Source organism: Dermacentor variabilis, chromosome 4 (genome assembly GCF_050947875.1).
Source record: "Dermacentor variabilis isolate Ectoservices chromosome 4, ASM5094787v1, whole genome shotgun sequence".
NCBI classification, from domain to species: Eukaryota; Metazoa; Arthropoda; class Arachnida; order Ixodida; family Ixodidae; genus Dermacentor; species Dermacentor variabilis.
Window position 1 is genome coordinate 31,739,900 of NC_134571.1, and position 17,435 is coordinate 31,757,334.

The 17,435-nt window shown below is 42.1% G+C and overlaps 1 protein-coding gene across 3 annotated transcripts in view; it reads right to left on the reverse strand.

The window, feature by feature from the left end:
• The window catches only part of LOC142578879 (UDP-N-acetylglucosamine transferase subunit ALG13-like), a 76,050-nt gene that overhangs the window by 47,581 nt on the left and 11,034 nt on the right, over window positions 1-17,435 (reverse strand). For all 3 annotated transcript variants that reach the window (XM_075688546.1, XM_075688545.1, XM_075688547.1), the window contains exons 8-11: window positions 14,635-14,680; window positions 14,439-14,568; window positions 11,197-11,255; window positions 375-487 (exon numbers count right to left, since the gene is read on the reverse strand). In XM_075688546.1, the coding sequence (XP_075544661.1) occupies window positions 375-487; window positions 11,197-11,255; window positions 14,439-14,568; window positions 14,635-14,680 (348 nt within the window). The remainder of the gene's footprint in view (window positions 1-374; window positions 488-11,196; window positions 11,256-14,438; window positions 14,569-14,634; window positions 14,681-17,435) is intronic.

A 17,435-nucleotide genomic window follows, 5' to 3' on the forward strand; every position in this document is an offset into this window, starting at 1 on the left:
GGGAGAAAACTGACTGAAATGCTCTAGCTTCTCTAGAACTTAACCTCATTAGCAAGCTCCTTTCAATTAATGTGAAAAATGTCAACTCTCCCCCTAATGAGATGCCTATATAGTAGCTAAAAGGGTCTACAAGCTTCTGGCTCTAAGTTAAAAGCAAGTCCCTGCCAGTCATGGGCACACTGGAAAGCTTATTCCTTCAAACAGTTGTAGCTCAGCCATTACTACATCTGTTCCAACAAATGAAGCACAAGAATGTTCAATGGACACTGCACCACAGATAATAGTGGACAGCAGACCTTTAAGCACTCTAGAAAATTATTTGTGCTTTCATTTACTTCAGGAGCCACGACTACAACAAAATTAAATAGACTCACATTTTTCCCAGCTTTTCAATGAAAACTGTGATGGGTCCTTCGTTTGGCTCCATTTTCTGAATGTGAGCTTGGAACGAAGCACTGTGGCCTTCTAATTCGCGAGTCAGCCGCACCTACAAAAAAAGATATTGCAAATTTAACTTCATTCTACAAGTGCATAGCTACTAGGCAGTCAATACTGGATGCCAAAGTATGCGGAAAAGCAATGCAAAGATCACTTGCACATTAGCAAATTTTATGCGAAGCCAAGAAAGTTGAAACATTATGAAAGAAGCGGCATGAAATTTTGGATGTCTACATTGAAATGCCCTGGCACATTTACTTATCTTGTCAATTACGTTATTGTGCATATAGGTGTAAATTAAATATAAAAATATAGACAAATTCATGACTGCAAATGATTTTTGTTCAATGAGAAAATTTAATAATTTGGAAGAACAGGCAGCCCTTGCACTGCCAACTTGCACAGTGGTGAAATAAGCTGCGAACAAGCATGACAAGCAGCAACAACTTGAATTGCAAAATTTCCCACTAGTGGACGGTAGACACATGAAACCTCAACAGATATAAAAGAATATGAAAATATCTAGCCGCTGCATTCTTTAGGTGCCTACTGAGGCACAGCTCAGGCATGTCAGCTATGTGGGCAGGTCCAGTGCTGACAGAGCTATTTTCGGTGCCACTGAAGACGGGAGGATCTCGTTGGCATAGAGCACTGGAGCAGACGATCAGCGATGCCTGTGGAGGATCGGGCTATGTGGCGCCCTTAGGCATGGCCCAAATGGGAAGAAGCGTCCGGCTACGAATTTTCAGGTTGCTAAATGGCCCAGCACTTCCACCAAATTTTCAAGAGGTTTTTTGCTGTAATTAATGAAGGTCTCGGAGAGTAAAGCACCAGAGTGAGAGGTCACACAGTTAAGGCAATACAGGCGCAAGGCTTCGGTCAAACTCCTCGTAGTCTTTCTCGAAGCAGTGCATACTGCTCCTTCTCCAGTACACTTTGCATTTGAGAGTGAATGGGCAATTTTTATTTTCTTGCTGCCTGAAAACATCTGCCTGCTTCTCACCAACCATGTGACTGCAGTAAAATAAATATGAATGCAGGTGCAAGATTAGCTACGCTGAGATTAGTCATCTTACTTTTGGTAGGAAAGATTGCAAAGAGTAACAAAAAGAAGTAAAGGAATGAAATGGATGAAATGAACTACGCTTTTGAGACCGCTTTTGAGACCGAACAAAATGTAATGGTGATAACCAAGAGATGCCCACATGTCCTGATAAATGCACACCACAATACTTTTAAGTTATTTAAAATTCGTCGACACTGTTATGGTGTGTAGTGCCTCCTCACTCGCAAATTTCGTGCCTCCTCACTGGCATTTCTTCTCGGAAGTATTTCAAGTTTTTTATTCATCACACAAAAAACCTGGGAGCACACACAAAGAAATGTGCCTTTTCATTGTTTTGCAGAGTTCCAATGCTTTCAACATCAACCTCTAACCCTGCATAAAGCACACACAAATTAGCCATTCTGCATTATATGCTCCTACTTAGCGAAACGTTTTCTTGGGCAAGTTTATTTATAAAGAAGTAGTAAATATATAGCCCTAAAAGATAAGGACAAGAAACGCAGTGCACAAGACAGGCACTATTCAGTCACTTCGATGGAACCGCTGCAATGCAGTGATTAGAACACTTGGCTCAAAATCAAAAAGTCGTAAGTTCGAATCGTCACCTAGAGACAAAGCTACATTTCTGTTGCTCAGTTGTACTTTGACAGATACCAACCATACAATGAAAACGACAGAAAAACACAGCCTTGAATTGAAGCGTGGAGTCTGCCACAGTGGTGCTTTGGCAGCTAAGCATCCGATTTGTTTACAACATGAAGTGTATCCTCTTCTGGCTTCCGATTGCTCTAATTCAGCTTGGGCATGCTTTATCAGGCATTCAACTAGAGCGGCTTTCACATCATTGTCAGAGTACCGAGTAGTACAGTGGGAACCAGTCAAATGTACCAGAGATGCTTTTACACTTTAATAACAAAGACACATAGGAAGAGATGAAGGCATGCAAGTGATCGCTAAAAAATAGGCAGTGAGAAAAGTATGGATTACAGAGTGAACAGAAGTAGTTTACCTTCAATTTTTTTCAATTTTTATTTCAAAAAATACCTTTGGTAATGATAGCATTTAACTGATTGGTCTAAGCACTTTGCGCTTGTCGACTGACCAGGTAGTAGATAGAGCATCTAAATGTATATAACAAAATTGTGCCACAGCGTTATTGTATCAACATCACATGCTACCCATTATTTTTCCAAATTCAACAATTCAACAAATAAATGCTATTCCAGGTGTATATAACAGCATCTTACAAAACCAGATTTTATACACAAAGATCAATGATGTGTTTAAAAAGAAAGTGTAAAAAAAAATGAGTGTATTTCATGTCAAGGCAATGCAGTACATGTAAGAACCTTTGTGTTACAGCATATATTGGCCCTTACAGTCATGCACAACATTTTCTAATTTATTTATGCATTTCACTTTTGGAAGTAATTCCGAACAGGCCATTGTCACTTTGATTAACAAAGACTTGGAACATAATATTCGAGCCTCTTGTTACCATAATTAGTATGACAATGTGATTTAATGAAGCGCTCTGTTGTACGTAACGTTACATTTTTGCAAACTGGTATCTTGAAATCATTAGAGAAGTAATACCGCAAAAGCACAACAAAATTAAAGAGCTGCTGTATCCGTAGTACACCAAGAAGAACGCATGTTTTTTCTATGTCAACCGATTGCAATGGAGTGTCGTTAAATTACTGTATTTGCAATTCGTTTTATTGTATCATTCAAGGTTTGTTTTTTATAGTGTGAGCAAGTACCATATAATGTTATCACATACATTAATACTGATTCAACTAATGCTTTGTATATGATTATCCACAAATTCAGCGGGGCAAGCTGTACATCATTGCTGCAGCGGCCCTTATCTTTTTAGATATATCGCTAAGATGTTCAATCCATGTAACTGGTTGGTCAAAAAAAAGAGAACACGCAGATACTTAACTGGTTCGTACCCTAAAACCTGGCATCTACAAGGGGTACACATCTAGCCGTACAGGTATAAAGGCAGCTGTAGAGAAATATTCTTGTGCGGGTTTCTGAAACATAGTAGATTAGTTAGTTTTCTTATGATTTACAAATATTGCATTTTCTGAAAACCAGTCTAGTACTTTGTTAATATCCTGCTGAAAGGTTTGATTCTATAATTTATATTCAGACACCTTCAGGGCAAGTGCCGTATCGTCTGCATATTGAAACACCTTCGAATTATTTTTTTAACAGACCTATATTAGATACATATATGTTGAAAAGCAATGGTTCGAGCATGCTACCTTGTGGTACTCCATACTTTATTGGTTGAAAGTTGCCATAAACGTCTCCAAGTCTTACACACTGTACTCTATTTTTAAAGTAATTACTAAAGAATTTGTTAAATTCATTTCAAAAGCCCAAGCAGTTCAACTTTTCCAACAACATAGTGTGGTCTATTGTACCAAATGCTTTGGTCAGGTCTAAGAATAGGGCTAGTACTACCTGGTTATTTTCTAATGCATTGTTGATAAAATCCACGAATTCTTCAAGTAGTGTAACAGAGTTCTTGTTCTTTGTGAATCCAAACTGTGCAGTGTTATTTAAAGAAAACTTGTCGCAGAATGATTGCATGGTAGACGCAATGTGCTTATTCATGATATGAGTTATGGAAGATAAAATTGCGATTGGCCTATAGGTTGCGCACTCTCGACTTTTTGCCATATTTATATAATGGTCTTACATGGATACTTTTAGTTCATCTGGTACTTCACCCATTTCGGATATTCCATTTATTATTTTGAGGATAACTTCCTTTAGCTTATTAACCCTTTCGCTGTCACGGACGTACCGGTACGTCATCGCGCTTTCCCCCAACAGTGTCACTGACGTACCGGTACATTCTCTATCGTGCGTTCGAAATTTCGCGCCTGAGCGCAAAGCTGGCGCTCCTGGATTGGCCAAGCCATCTGTTGACTCTTTCTACAAGATCGTATATTCGCCTCGACCTGTGTAAGTCCATGTATTGAAGAGTACGGTGCGACTGCTACTCCCCACTTTCTCTTTTCTGAGTGGCACGGTGGCTTCGCGTTCGCTGGATCATGCGTCGCGTGCGTGTGGTTATGGGTTCAAGGGTTGTTCTGCCATCTCCGCTGGTTTGAAGGTTTTTATTTTTCTTCTGTTGGTGTGCCTGCTACGGCGCATCAAGTTCAGGCGCACGTGCCGTTGCCTCTGAAAAAAGTGATTCGATTGCTGCTTTCGCTCTCTCGGCGCACCCTCACTTCCAGCTTGCAGCAGTAAACGTAAAGCCCTTCAAACTTTGTTTAGCCTCTTTCCATCTCCCTCTGTCTTCTTGATCACGCAACTTCCCATTTATCTCCGTTGTGCGGGCAACTGAAAGCGCATCCTCCCTGCGCGTGGTTACTTTCGGATGGCTCAGCGCGCGGGACCTTTGTCTGCTCATTGGAGCGGTGGCTCAATTCCGATTCAGAATAAGAGCCGAGCTCAGATTCGGACTCGGACAGAGTCGCATGCGAGGAAGAGGGTTCCGCATCGTCAGATTCGGATGTTGAACGGATTTTATAGTCAGGCTGATGATGATGATGATGTTTACTAACAACAGCTGCAGAACACTGAAATGTGCATATTGCATTGACTATGTTATTTGTATACCAATCATAATCAAAAATAAATTGCTATGTTCATTCCCTGTTATGCTCGTTCCCTGAAACCAAGCCGACACTGGGGGTGCGTCACAGCCAGAAAGGTCCGACAGCGAAAGGGTTAAAGTTGTAAAACAGGGGCCCTATAACGTTAAAACTATTCCAATATGCTTTTATTCTAATCTCCTGTCGTCAAATTTGCGAAACCGCCAACGCAAGCACCAGGCAGTCACCCGCAAGGTTGTCTGAACAGAACAATCCAACGCTGTCCTCGTACATACGAGGTCACTTTTGTTTGCTTGAAAAACAAATAAAATTTCCTACACTGAGCGGTTTATATAATTGGCTGACAAGAGGCGAGGAGCACGCTCAAGTGGAGAGGGATTCGATGGGGCCGAGCTACTGCACTGAAAGTCGATGACTGGATGAAAAAGGTGGTGTCAGCGTCTGCGATTGGTTCGCTTTCCCTTACTTGGCACGCGGCGGCTGGTCGAAAATCGCGGCAGCATGCAACAGAAGCTTAAGAATGACGTTAAAATGGATCTTAAGCAAAGAAGAGTTGGCAAAATGAGGTCGTAAATGTGCCGGAAGTACTCGAAAATGTTACACAGCCATGCAAAAAGCTTTATTAAGCACGAATAAACCCATGCTCTCCGGCAGGTGCGAGTAGCGAGCGCCTGAGCGATCGGTTGCAGCCATCTCTTATTCCTTTCGGAACAGGGCAGCCTGCAGCTATTCAGAAGAAAATACAGGTTTGTTCGGCATATTAATGCATCTTTAACAAGTACACGTCACTTTGACGCGGTGAGTTCTTGCGGTTTTGTGATGTCGCGTGACAGGCAGGTGAAGTGGGTGCAGCCCGAAAACTTTTTACCAACAGCCGAGGGCTAATGGTGAAAATGGATCGAATTAGAAATAACTGTTTTTCTTTTTTCTGTGAAATCATGCATAATCAGTGTGTACACATCATATCAGATGGGGAGGTATTGCGGTTTTCGTGACGTTGCGTGACAGACAGGTGAAGTGGGGGTGGTCCAAAAAAAGCTTTTGGCCAATCAGGGCTGATTACAGAATTGGAATAGAAAAGTTTGGAATAGTTTTACGTTACAGCACCCCAGATCTCTAAAGTAAATTTTATCATACTCAGGTGGTTTGCTCTTTTTCATCTGGTGCATTATAGCATATTATCAGATTCAGAAATAGGCAGCAAATACGCAGAATGCACACAACCACGTTTCGGCTGGTATGTGCTATATTTATCAGGGTTCATACGTTTCAGTTCTTCTGCTGCACTTGTGAAAGTCGTATTGAATTTATCGCATAAGATGTGGAAATTCTGCCTGGGAAAGTTTTTACTGTGTCGTCAATAGACGCCTTCTTGGATCTGCGCATCATTTCGTTCGCCATTTCTGAAGCTTTTTTGCTATCATATTTTTTTAATGTAAACTGCCGCATGAGGTACATTCGTTTTGCTTGTCGAATTTTTGAGGTTACAAGGTTTCTGTATTCATCTTTGTATGAAAGATTTTCTGGGTCTTTTTTGCACTTTTTCCAAGTTTCATCTTTCAGATAACATACATCACTAGATAACGTTCTAGCGTTAAACGGTGCCAGGTTCAGATTCCAATGGCGAGTCTAGCAGTACTATTGGAGGAATTAGAGGGCAGTAAATGGGATATAATAGGGCTCAGTGAAGTTAGGAGGACAAATGAAGCATATACAGTGCTAAAAAGTGGGCACGTCCTGCACCGTGGCTTAGCGGAGAGACGAGAACTAGGAGTCGGATTCCTGATCAATAAGAATATAGCTGGTAACATACAGAAATTCTATAGCATTAACAAGAAGTTGGCAGGTCTTGTGACGAGACTTAATAAGAGGTACAAATTGAAGGTCGTACAGGACTGCGCCCCTACATCCAGTCATGATGACCAGGAAGTCTAGAGCTTCTATGAAGACGTGGGATCGGCGATGGGCAAAGTCAAAACAAAATACACCATACTGATGGGCGACTTCAATGCCAAGGTAGGCAAGAAGCAGACTGGAGACAAGTCTGTGGGGGAATATGGCATAGGCACTAGGAATAGCAGGGTAGAGTTATTAGTAGACTTTGCAGAGCAGAATAACATGCAAATAATGAATACCTTCTTCCGTAAGCGGGATAGCCGAAAGTGGATGTGGAGGAGCCCGAATGGCGAGACTAGAAATGAAATAGACCTTATACTCTGTGCTAACCCTGGCATCATACAAGATGTGGATGTGCTTGGCAAGGTGCGCTGCAGTGACCACCGGATGGTAAGAACTCGAATTAGCCTAGACTTGAGGAGGGAACGGAAGAAACTGGTACATAAGAAGCCAATCAATGAGCTAGCGGTAAGAGGGAAAATAGAGGAATTTTGGATCCAGCTACAGAACAGGTATTCAGCTTTAACTCAGGAAGAGGACCTTAGTGTTGAAACAATGAACGACAATCTTACGGGCATCATTAAGAAGTGTGCAATAGAAGTCGGTAACTGCGTTAGACAGGACACCAGTAAGCTATCGCAGGAGACGAAAGATCTCATCAAGAAACGCCAATGTATGAAAGCCTCAAACCCTACAGCTAGAATAGAACTGGCAGAACTTTCGAAGTTAATCAACAAGCCTAAGACAGCTGACATAAGGAAGTATAATATGGATAGAATTGAACATGCTCTCAAGAACGGAGGAAGCCTAAAAGCAGTGAAGAAGAAACTAGGAATTGGCAAGAATCAGATGTATGCGTTAAAGAGACAAAACCGGCAATATCATTACTAATATGGATGAGGTAGTTCAAGTGGCTGAGGAGTTCTATAGAGATTTATAGAGTACCAGTGGCACCCATGAGGATAATGGATGAGAAAATAGCCTAGAGGAATTTGAAATCCCACAAGTAACACTGGAAGAAGTAGAGAAAGCCTTGGGAGCTATGCAAAGGGGGAAGGCAGCTGGGGAGGATCAGGTAACAGAAGACTTGTTGAAGGATGGTGGGCAGATTGTTCTAGAAAAACTGGCCACCCTGTATACGCAATGCCTCATGACCTCGAGCGTACTGGAATCTTGGAAGAACGCTAACATAATCCTAATTCATAAGAACGGGTACACCAAAGACTTGTAAAATTATGGACCAATCGGCTTACTGTCCATTGCCTACAAAGTATTTACTAAGGTAATCGCAAGTATAATCAGGAACACCTTAGACTTCTGCCAACCAAAGGACCAGTCAGGATTCCGTAAAGGCTACTCAACAATAGACCATATTCACACTATCACTCAGGTGATAGAGAAATGTGCGGAATATAACCAACCCTTATATATAGCTTTCATTGATTACGAGAAAGCGTTTGATTCAGTCGGAACCTCAGCGGTCATGCAGGCATTGCGGAATCAGGGTGTAGACGAGCCGTATGTAAAAATACTGGAAGATATCTATAGCGGCTCCACAGTCACCGTAGTCCTCCATAAAGAAAGCAACAAAATCCCAATTAAGAAAGAAGTCAGGCAGGGAGATACGATCTCTCCAATGCTATTCACAGCGTGTTTACAGGAGGTATTCAGAGACCTGGATTTGAAGAATTGGGGATAAGAGTTAATGGAGAATACCTTAGTAACTTGCGATTCGCTGATAATATTGCCTTGCTTAGTAACTCAGGGGACCAATTGCAATGTATGCTCACTGATCTGGAGAGGCAAAGCAGAAGGGTGGGTCTAAAGATTAATCTACAGAAAACTACAGTAATGTTTAACGGCCTCGGCAGAGAACAGCACTTTACGATAGGTAGCAAGGCACTGGAAGTGGTAAGGGAATACATCTATTTAGGGCAGGTAGTGACCGCGGATCCAGATCATGAGACTGAAATAATCAGGAGAATTTCCTCGTGTTTCGGTGCCGGCAACTGTAGCCTCGAGCCAAGTTCTGTCAATGTACAATATAAATATTCGTTAGGTGCCTCATGAATTCCAATGTTCCTACGCCGCGAGTATACTTCCTTAGTTTCCACAGTGTTTTTCAATAGAGCTATTCTACTTACCCTTCTAGCTAATTTTTCTGTTAGCTCTTCCGATATTTTTTTTCATCTGCTTAATCTGCGTGTCGTGATCATCAACCTTTGTCAGAAGCTCGTCGTACTTAGCAGAAAACTTTTCTATTGCCTTGTCCATAGCTTCAGTCAAATTACATTGTTTATCAAGTTTTTTTTTTCCAGCCTTTTCGATCTGACCAAAACTGCACCAGGCTTTCGACTTAAGGCATCGATCTATATGCTCAATTCCTTTTGCTCACTTGCATTTTCCTTTTCATGCTCATCAGAATCGGCATCAGACTCTTGGGATTCTTTTTGTTTGCATTCATCACACTTCCATGTCAATAAAATGGTGGGCAAATACTTTTCAAAGCGGACTTCGATATTCCCGTGTACTTCCCAGCACGGTACATGCTACAACACTCGCTACATGTCAAACTCTGTTGGTCTTTGCCAAAATTCTTCCAACATGAAAAGCAGTTCTGTGCAGCCAAAGTTACAAAGCAAGACAGGATGCAGTCCAGTGGAGCACACAATGGTAAAATGAAAACTGCCTCTGACCTAAGACCCCCTTCTAGCTATGATTAGGAAGAAGTGAGGCAGGCTATGCAAAGTGTAGAGCTCATGACTACCAGTCCAATGAAATTTTGTTTTCAAGGAAAACGAATGGCAGACAAAGATGGCTGAGAACTCGGTGTTGTGATTGAATCGAGAAATTGGCAGGCATGGTAAAGGGGTCAGCTGGTGCAAAACGGGTAAAGGTGAATTGATTGAAGAATAATATTTAACTGAGCAAGTTAGTTCATAGCTAAGACGGGTTTTGAGAAGCTGAGGACTGAGGAAGATAGACAAGGACATCACTGTTACATCATTGCAGATATCGGGCACACAGGGTGATGCCTGAATGAGTTAACCAGAAAACATGCAGCCTCACTCAAGACAACAGCCACCTGTGGACACCTGGCAGCACATTGTAGGAAATTTACGTGCAAAGCTCATTTTAATCGAGTTAAGACTTTTAACGAAAAGCAGCAACAAGAAAAAACAGGAAGCCCTGGAGGCCATTGAGATATCCAAGAAGGAGAGCATGTGCGCAAGTACGCCCTCAGTAGTTTTGACCACTAAAGAAAAAACATATCTTGCCGGCAGATGACATGCCTCACCCATCACATTCCCTTTACATGGCCAATATGAGGAGTAAAAAATGTATCTGTGCTTCCTTTTTTGCATGTGAACTAGTATACACATGTAACCACAAGCGCAAAAATAAAATTCAATTGTTAGTACACCAACGCCCTTTTCTCACTTCCCTGGTCTTTGGTTCTTTAGTTCAGCTGTTCAAAACTGATCTTTGCAGGGAGAAGCCTTTGTCATACAGTGGACATGAAATAGGCTCATGGTGAATGTTTTCCAATGTTCAAGCCATTGTGCATGCACTTTCTCATGCCATGTACATGACAAATGCTACTTTTGAGCATAACATTCTTTTATCCATGTAGAGAAGGGTAGAGGTGTACACGCTGCCACCACTAGCATCGTACTGCCACCAGCAATTCCACACCAGTGGTCTAGAAGGCGGACAAAAGTCGGGCCAGTACATATTGTTGCATGTGGAAAGATATCGTAATAATATAATGAGCACCTGCTATTCCATGTTCATTTGTAACATGTTGCCTCAGTGTCACACCAGGGTAAAAATGTGGAAACAGTGTGGTTAAGCGAAAGAATACTTTTTTTTTTTTTTAGAGCATACTACAGCCAGCTAGTTTTTCCACAGAAAGTTTCTGTGCAGAAACTTTCAGAATTTGCTAGAACCAGAGTAAAAGAAAATTATGGGGTTTTTACGTGCCAAAACCACGATCTGATTATGAGGCAAGCCGCAGTGGGGGACTCCGGAAATTTAGATCACCTGGGGTTCTTTAACCTGCCCCTAAATCTAAGCACACGGGTGGAACCCACAGTTCCATTGCTAGAGATGATCTATCTAGCAATGCAACTGCTGCTGATGCACTATACTCACCAAACATTTAACACCAGGCTCCAACTCTGGAATCACTAGTTGTTCACTGCGAATTCTCTCTGGAAAGTACAGGAAAATTTTTCAATTTAAGATAAACCTGCACAGACTGCACCAAAAGCAATTGCCAAATGTGTACCATTACCTAGCCCTTGTTATAATAAATGAAAAGCAGCATTCAAAAATGTGGAAAACAACATACTTTCATTCCTCTCAACATTTCCTTTATTACAAGCAAATCACCCCTCAATGCCCATAAAGTCAAATTAAAAACGCGCCCACACACAACCACACACACACACACACACACACACACACACACACACTTCCTCTTTACAATAGGCATTTGAAAAACAAGATAAACAGAAAATTTAATTATCCATGTGATCAAGTGTCATGCAGAAATCCTGCATGTGAAGAACACTGCATTATTAGGTACACCAAAAAGGATAAAGTCATTCCTCTGTCATAATGCTTTAAGACACCAGCCACTCTGGCATGCAAAAACAGCAGCTTAATTTCAAGTGGCACAAAAAGGCACAAATAATAAAGTCAAAGCACAGGCTCAGTAAGCTGCACAAAGCAAAAGCAGTTTAGCACACTTTTGGTGAATCTAGGAGGGGAGTGCCCTTGACCTATGTAAATGCACTTAATTTCTCAAATACAACTTATCCTATGAAAAACTGAACTATGCTACAATGTGAACAGTGCTAAAAACAAACAACATCCAAGTACTGCCTTTAAACTGCTTTATTCACAGCTATTATTCCATATTTATGTCTCTCCCTTCGTATCCGCATGACACCACAAGTGCACTTGCACATTTCCTGCTCTATCGGTAATATTCAATGATCACATTACCTTGCTTAAATTTAGGTTAACTCAAATAGTCCTTAGTGCATGCAACAAGAGAAGAATGTAAAAGCAAGCAAGAAGTAAGGCCTACCTAACATTAAAATCTGGAGGTCCATGTCAAAGAACTACATCTGTAGGACTCCTGAACAAGGACCTACAATCCCTGCCTGGGCATCTACATTGTCACCATGGGTTCAAAGCGAAGTACTCATACAAGAGGCACTCATGCAAAATCATATTTGAAATAAGTGAATATTTAGCAGCCAGCACTGGCATATGTACATTTGTATGGCCTTTTCTTGTAGCCCTGTTCTCATAGCAATATAAATTAGTTGTAGTAAGTAGTAGTTAGTAGTAGTAGTAATTCTTTTTTTTTTTAAAACAAAGTAGAAGAAAATCTTGGTCACCATAATGCAACTGTCTAGCCTTGAAGTTTACCAACAGTGGCCAGTATAGGGCAGAGGTGGATGGTAAGAAAAAAAATTCAGAGCCATTCCACTCTGAAGATGGATGAGCAGCGGAGTTGTATATATGGTGATAAATATGTTAATGTTGATTGAAAATGAAGGACACGTACTACAATGAACTTCTTTTACCACGATTATTTTTTGTTTTATTAAATCGCATACTAAATGCTTTTTATATTTAACTTTTGTTTGCATTTTTGGATTTGTTATTTGGTCACCAAGGTAACTTATCACTTTATGATCGCTATGATATACAGCTGGTGGCTCTGTGGCAACACGAGAAAGGTTCTTGGCAAATGTGAAGTCTACACACGATCTCGCATAGTGGGCGCACAATGATGTTTGTGTAACAGTGAATGCAGAACCTTTCGAAGAGAAACGCCACGAACTACTTTCTGTTCGGCGGAGACATGTCTGTTGAAATCCCCCACAATTACTATGGGAGTGGAGTCGTTAGGGGCGATGCAACTAAAGGTGCATACACTTAACGTTTGCGGCACTATCTTTGTCCGTATACGCTCGCTTCGTCCGTATCCGATCTTTGCCCGCTGTCACCGTGCACATTCCCACTTCTGTTTACGATGGTGTCCTTTTGTAGGTGGCGTTGTTCTTACACAGTCCTCACCACACATGGCCTACCCATTTCACGGGTGGAAAGGAACCGGGATAAGGTTATGTAATTTGCCTACAGAGCCCATGACATTAAACTGCAATCCATACAAAACAGTGTCCATTCCAGTTTTACTTATTTTATAACGATATATTTTTTTTCCCACAATACATTTCGCCACTTCTCGCGAATAAACGCAGCTGGAGTATGCCCGGCGATACAGTTTTGCTTTATGCTTCAGCTCTTTTCGCTTTGGGATGGCCGCCATCTTTTTTGCCTATGCACAGAAACCACTACAGCCTTGCATATAACAGCTCCACTGTAAAAGGACGGAGATAGAAAGCAGAACTGGCAGGAACAAGAGGAAAGCTATTACCAAAGCTACTTACGCCATGTGCCTGCATGCAGTTGGTGACAACAGCTTTGGCAACCATTAAAACAGCTGCCACATGCAACATTCACCTTTAGCCACCAAACTTCAGGCGCTGCACGCTGACCAACCATGCAAGTCACAACAGTAACTCCTTTAGAGCGCCGCTCTTATGCACCCATCCCCAAGACAAGCTCCAATCTGCTCTTCACGCACTCATCACCCTGACTACATCATGACCACTTCACTGGTGAACGCTTTTCATGTGCTCGCAACACTTGCATAAACTTTAGCTCTCTCTTGTGTATGCTTTAAATATAGTTTGTTAGCTGTGCACCTTTACAAGCGGCTTCGTCATTTCCGAGTACTTCTATCGTTTTTATTTAAATAACCTGAACTCAAACCTACACAGCTTCATGACATATTGAATGTTTCTGTGAACATGCAGTACAAATAGCTCAACGATCTGTGCTGGCTTTAACCAAGCGACTCGCACAGCCTCGAGCGACCAATGCTGTTCAAGACCAACTGAAACTAAATTTTGGGCAGTGTAAGCTTAGTTTCTGGTAGTGTAGATGTATAGCAACTTCTGTGCAAAATTCTACACTTGAAATACCAGTGGATTCGTCATGAAATCTAGTAAAAGGTGACATTTCCGATTTAAAAAAATTATTTCATTGCTTTGAATGCCCCAATGCAACAGAGGGGCATGGCAGACCTTGCAGTGGGGGGGTTGCATATTGGCTTTTAATATTTTAACATGTACCCAACACTTGGTAGACAAACATCAACTGCTGTGAAGCAGGTCATCCCGAATGGAAAGCAGCCAAGAAATTGAACCTGTAACATTGCACTCCTCAGCAGCAAAGCATGACCACCGAGTTGCCGCTTTGGTAACTTGCACAGTTTCAGGAACATGTTTGATGCCAAGGGTGACAGCTACCTTTCTCTGCCTCATTCCAGATGTCATATTCAACATTTCTGTAGATTGTCGGGTCCAAAGCCTTGGCAACTTTGAATGGAAATGGGGGTATTCGATTGGCCAATGCAGTCACAACCTCAGAAGCAGTGGCCTGTAAGAGATGGCACAACTTCAACAAATCATGCACCAGAGCATTCTTAACTGCATGCTACCTAACCTGTTCCTCCTCAGAAAGGACATTGGTCTCCGTGCCAAACTTGACACTAAAATGAGCAAGAAATAAAAAACACGTAGTACATTTATTAGACACATTTGATCACTGCATTTGTATAGCAATAATTTAGTGGCACTGAAAGCAAAAACTTGAGCTAATATGATAGGTCAGCTTGCTACTGTTGCAAACATCAGAGCCACCATAAGCAAGAAAGAAGAGCAAGCTTTGGGGAAGACCATCACTTTTATAATGCAAAACCGGCTGTTAATTTGTTACACCCTGGAATTGACTTAGCAGTCAATGGTCACAAAAGACGTCACATATTAAAATGGGTACATCTCGGCCACTTTTACTGCATTCTCCTGCAGAACACTAACATGGAAATGTAAACAGTAGCGTAACACAGTTCTCACAGAAATGCACAGAAATCTATAGAATTCTTAACAAAACATTTACCCGACAGAACAATTATGTTTGCCACAAAGAGGTGCCGCTTCATTTGTGTCAGTAGTTTGTACAATGGAACCACAACACCACTTGTCTGGAACAAATGTATCTATTCGGCCAAAATTCAATACCATGGCTTCTTTCTCAGCAGCAGAATGCCATAGGCTATAAAGCCCAAACCCCACACGACCAATTCTGTGCGCCACGGTGACAAGCGACAGCTTGGAGCGACGAAACGGGCCATTGCGTGACACATCACTCGTTCTTGTTGCTCGATCACTCGGTTCTGGAAATATAGAATTCATTTCTCGTCGCCTGGGAGTGCTATGAGTGACTAGCAAATAGTGCAAAGCCACAATTGATTGATGGATATTGTTTGTTGGCGCAAGGGCCAGAAATAGCCAAAGAGCACCATGACATTTGGTGATGAATGGCAACGAGTATCGATGAATATGGCGGTAATCGAGTGGCTGTATATTGGCCTAAAATATTCGCTGTAAATGGTGTAAAATATGTATCTATTAATGTCAATGAAAAGTGAGTCCTATGGTTGTAAAAGTACGTTGAGAACGATAAGATACTAAAACATGTTAATTTATAGCAGCACCAGTGCCTCTGCAGAGCCCTTCAATGCAAGGGCTGCGAGGCACGTGCTCTGTAAGTGATTTCATTGCAGCTACAGCCTCTAAGCAGAGGCTGTGCTACAAATAGCCTGGTCAAATGATTCCTATGGTATTAGTTTCTACTAAGAACTTGAGTACTGATTTAAAATTAAATAGAGGGTCATTGCCTAAAAAGAAGACTGGGTGCAGAGGTATATTATGACAGTATAAGGAAGGGAAGAACTTTTTCCTCTCCTCTTCTAATAATGGGCACTGAACGAGAACATGAAGGACTGTAAGTCGACTTCCACACCTAGTGCATGTCGGAGGGTTAGTTCCAGTTAGAATATACGAGTGAGTGCTATAGACCGTTTTTTCGTAGGCGCCGCCATATTGTGAACGCAGTGGCGCCGCCTATGAGCAGCGCCATACTGGCTTGGGTGAAAGCGGTCTTTTGCATGGCAGGTATATGCTCGGCGGCAGGTTCTGGCGTTTGTTTTCGCGGTCGTGCGGTCTGCTTAGTATGACGTGCGTCTTCTACGTGGTAAACGGTTCTGTGAGACGTGCTGAAGTGGTTTAAGGCGTCATGACCGGAATTTGTGCTGGCGGTGAGGCGGACGGAACATGCAGCGCGATGTGTGCGCGCATATTCGAGTCTACAATCAGCCTCGGAGAAGAATTGTGTATTTCTGAATGTTCCAGTCACTAATGTGACCTCATTGCAGTATTATCCTCTATTTCTAAGCTGCGGTTTAGGAGCCATGAAACATACGCGACGATCGTAACAGCGTGAGCGTGGGTACCGTTCTGCTACGATAGGAGCTGTGGTGTTATACTTTGACAAGCGTTCAAACTGTTCGCTGCAGGTTACATTGCGTGACTACTTGGTTCGATGGATGAGGTTTCCGCCCCTGAATAAAAATAGTTTTGGCAAGTGATAGCAGCATACCTTACAGTCTGAATTACGCTTGTTCAGCAAAGGGACTGTTTACGAACTGCGCGGGCGTCCTAAGCAGTGGTAGGTGCTGGATTACATATATATTTGTTCTATACACCGCATGGTCCAAGCATACCGCATCAGCGGTTATATATTTATAAACGTTGTACGGCGTGACTACGCGAGGTCCTATTGCGGTGTTAGCCCGTTTTCTTTTGCTTTTTTGAGAAAGAGGATGGAATTTTTTTTTCGGTTGTGTTCGTTCCGTTCTCTACGACGCACTCACACGCATTACGGAAATTTTGTCCTCAAAAATAGGCATCGCATTCTTTTTATGCGATCCCTCATATATTATGGCTGTATGCAGGCCAAAAAGGCAATGCCGAAGCGCACAGCTTACATATGTACCGTGCTGGTTCACCAACCGCAGTGATCGCTGTTTTGAGCAGCGCCATCGGCCTCATGCAGGAAGGCTAGCGTAGACATGTGGTAATTTGAAGCCTACTAGACTGGAAATGCGCGAGAACAATGCCGGTGCATCACAAATATTTGATTGTGCCTGCCGCTTAGATGTTTCGTGGTTGCCTTAGGTTGGCCGTGCACGAGCATGCGCTCTTATGCTTTATGTTTTACTCCCTACGCCAAGCGATCAGATATTGAGCAGATTTACCATTTCATGCTGCTAATACAGAGACACCGCTTTTCTTTGTTGAATGAAAACAGATATAAGCAAAATGGTTCACAACACATACACACCGTGACTGATAATGTGCGTACACCGCGGCTGATAAAACGAGTCACATTTTTGCGCCCCCAAA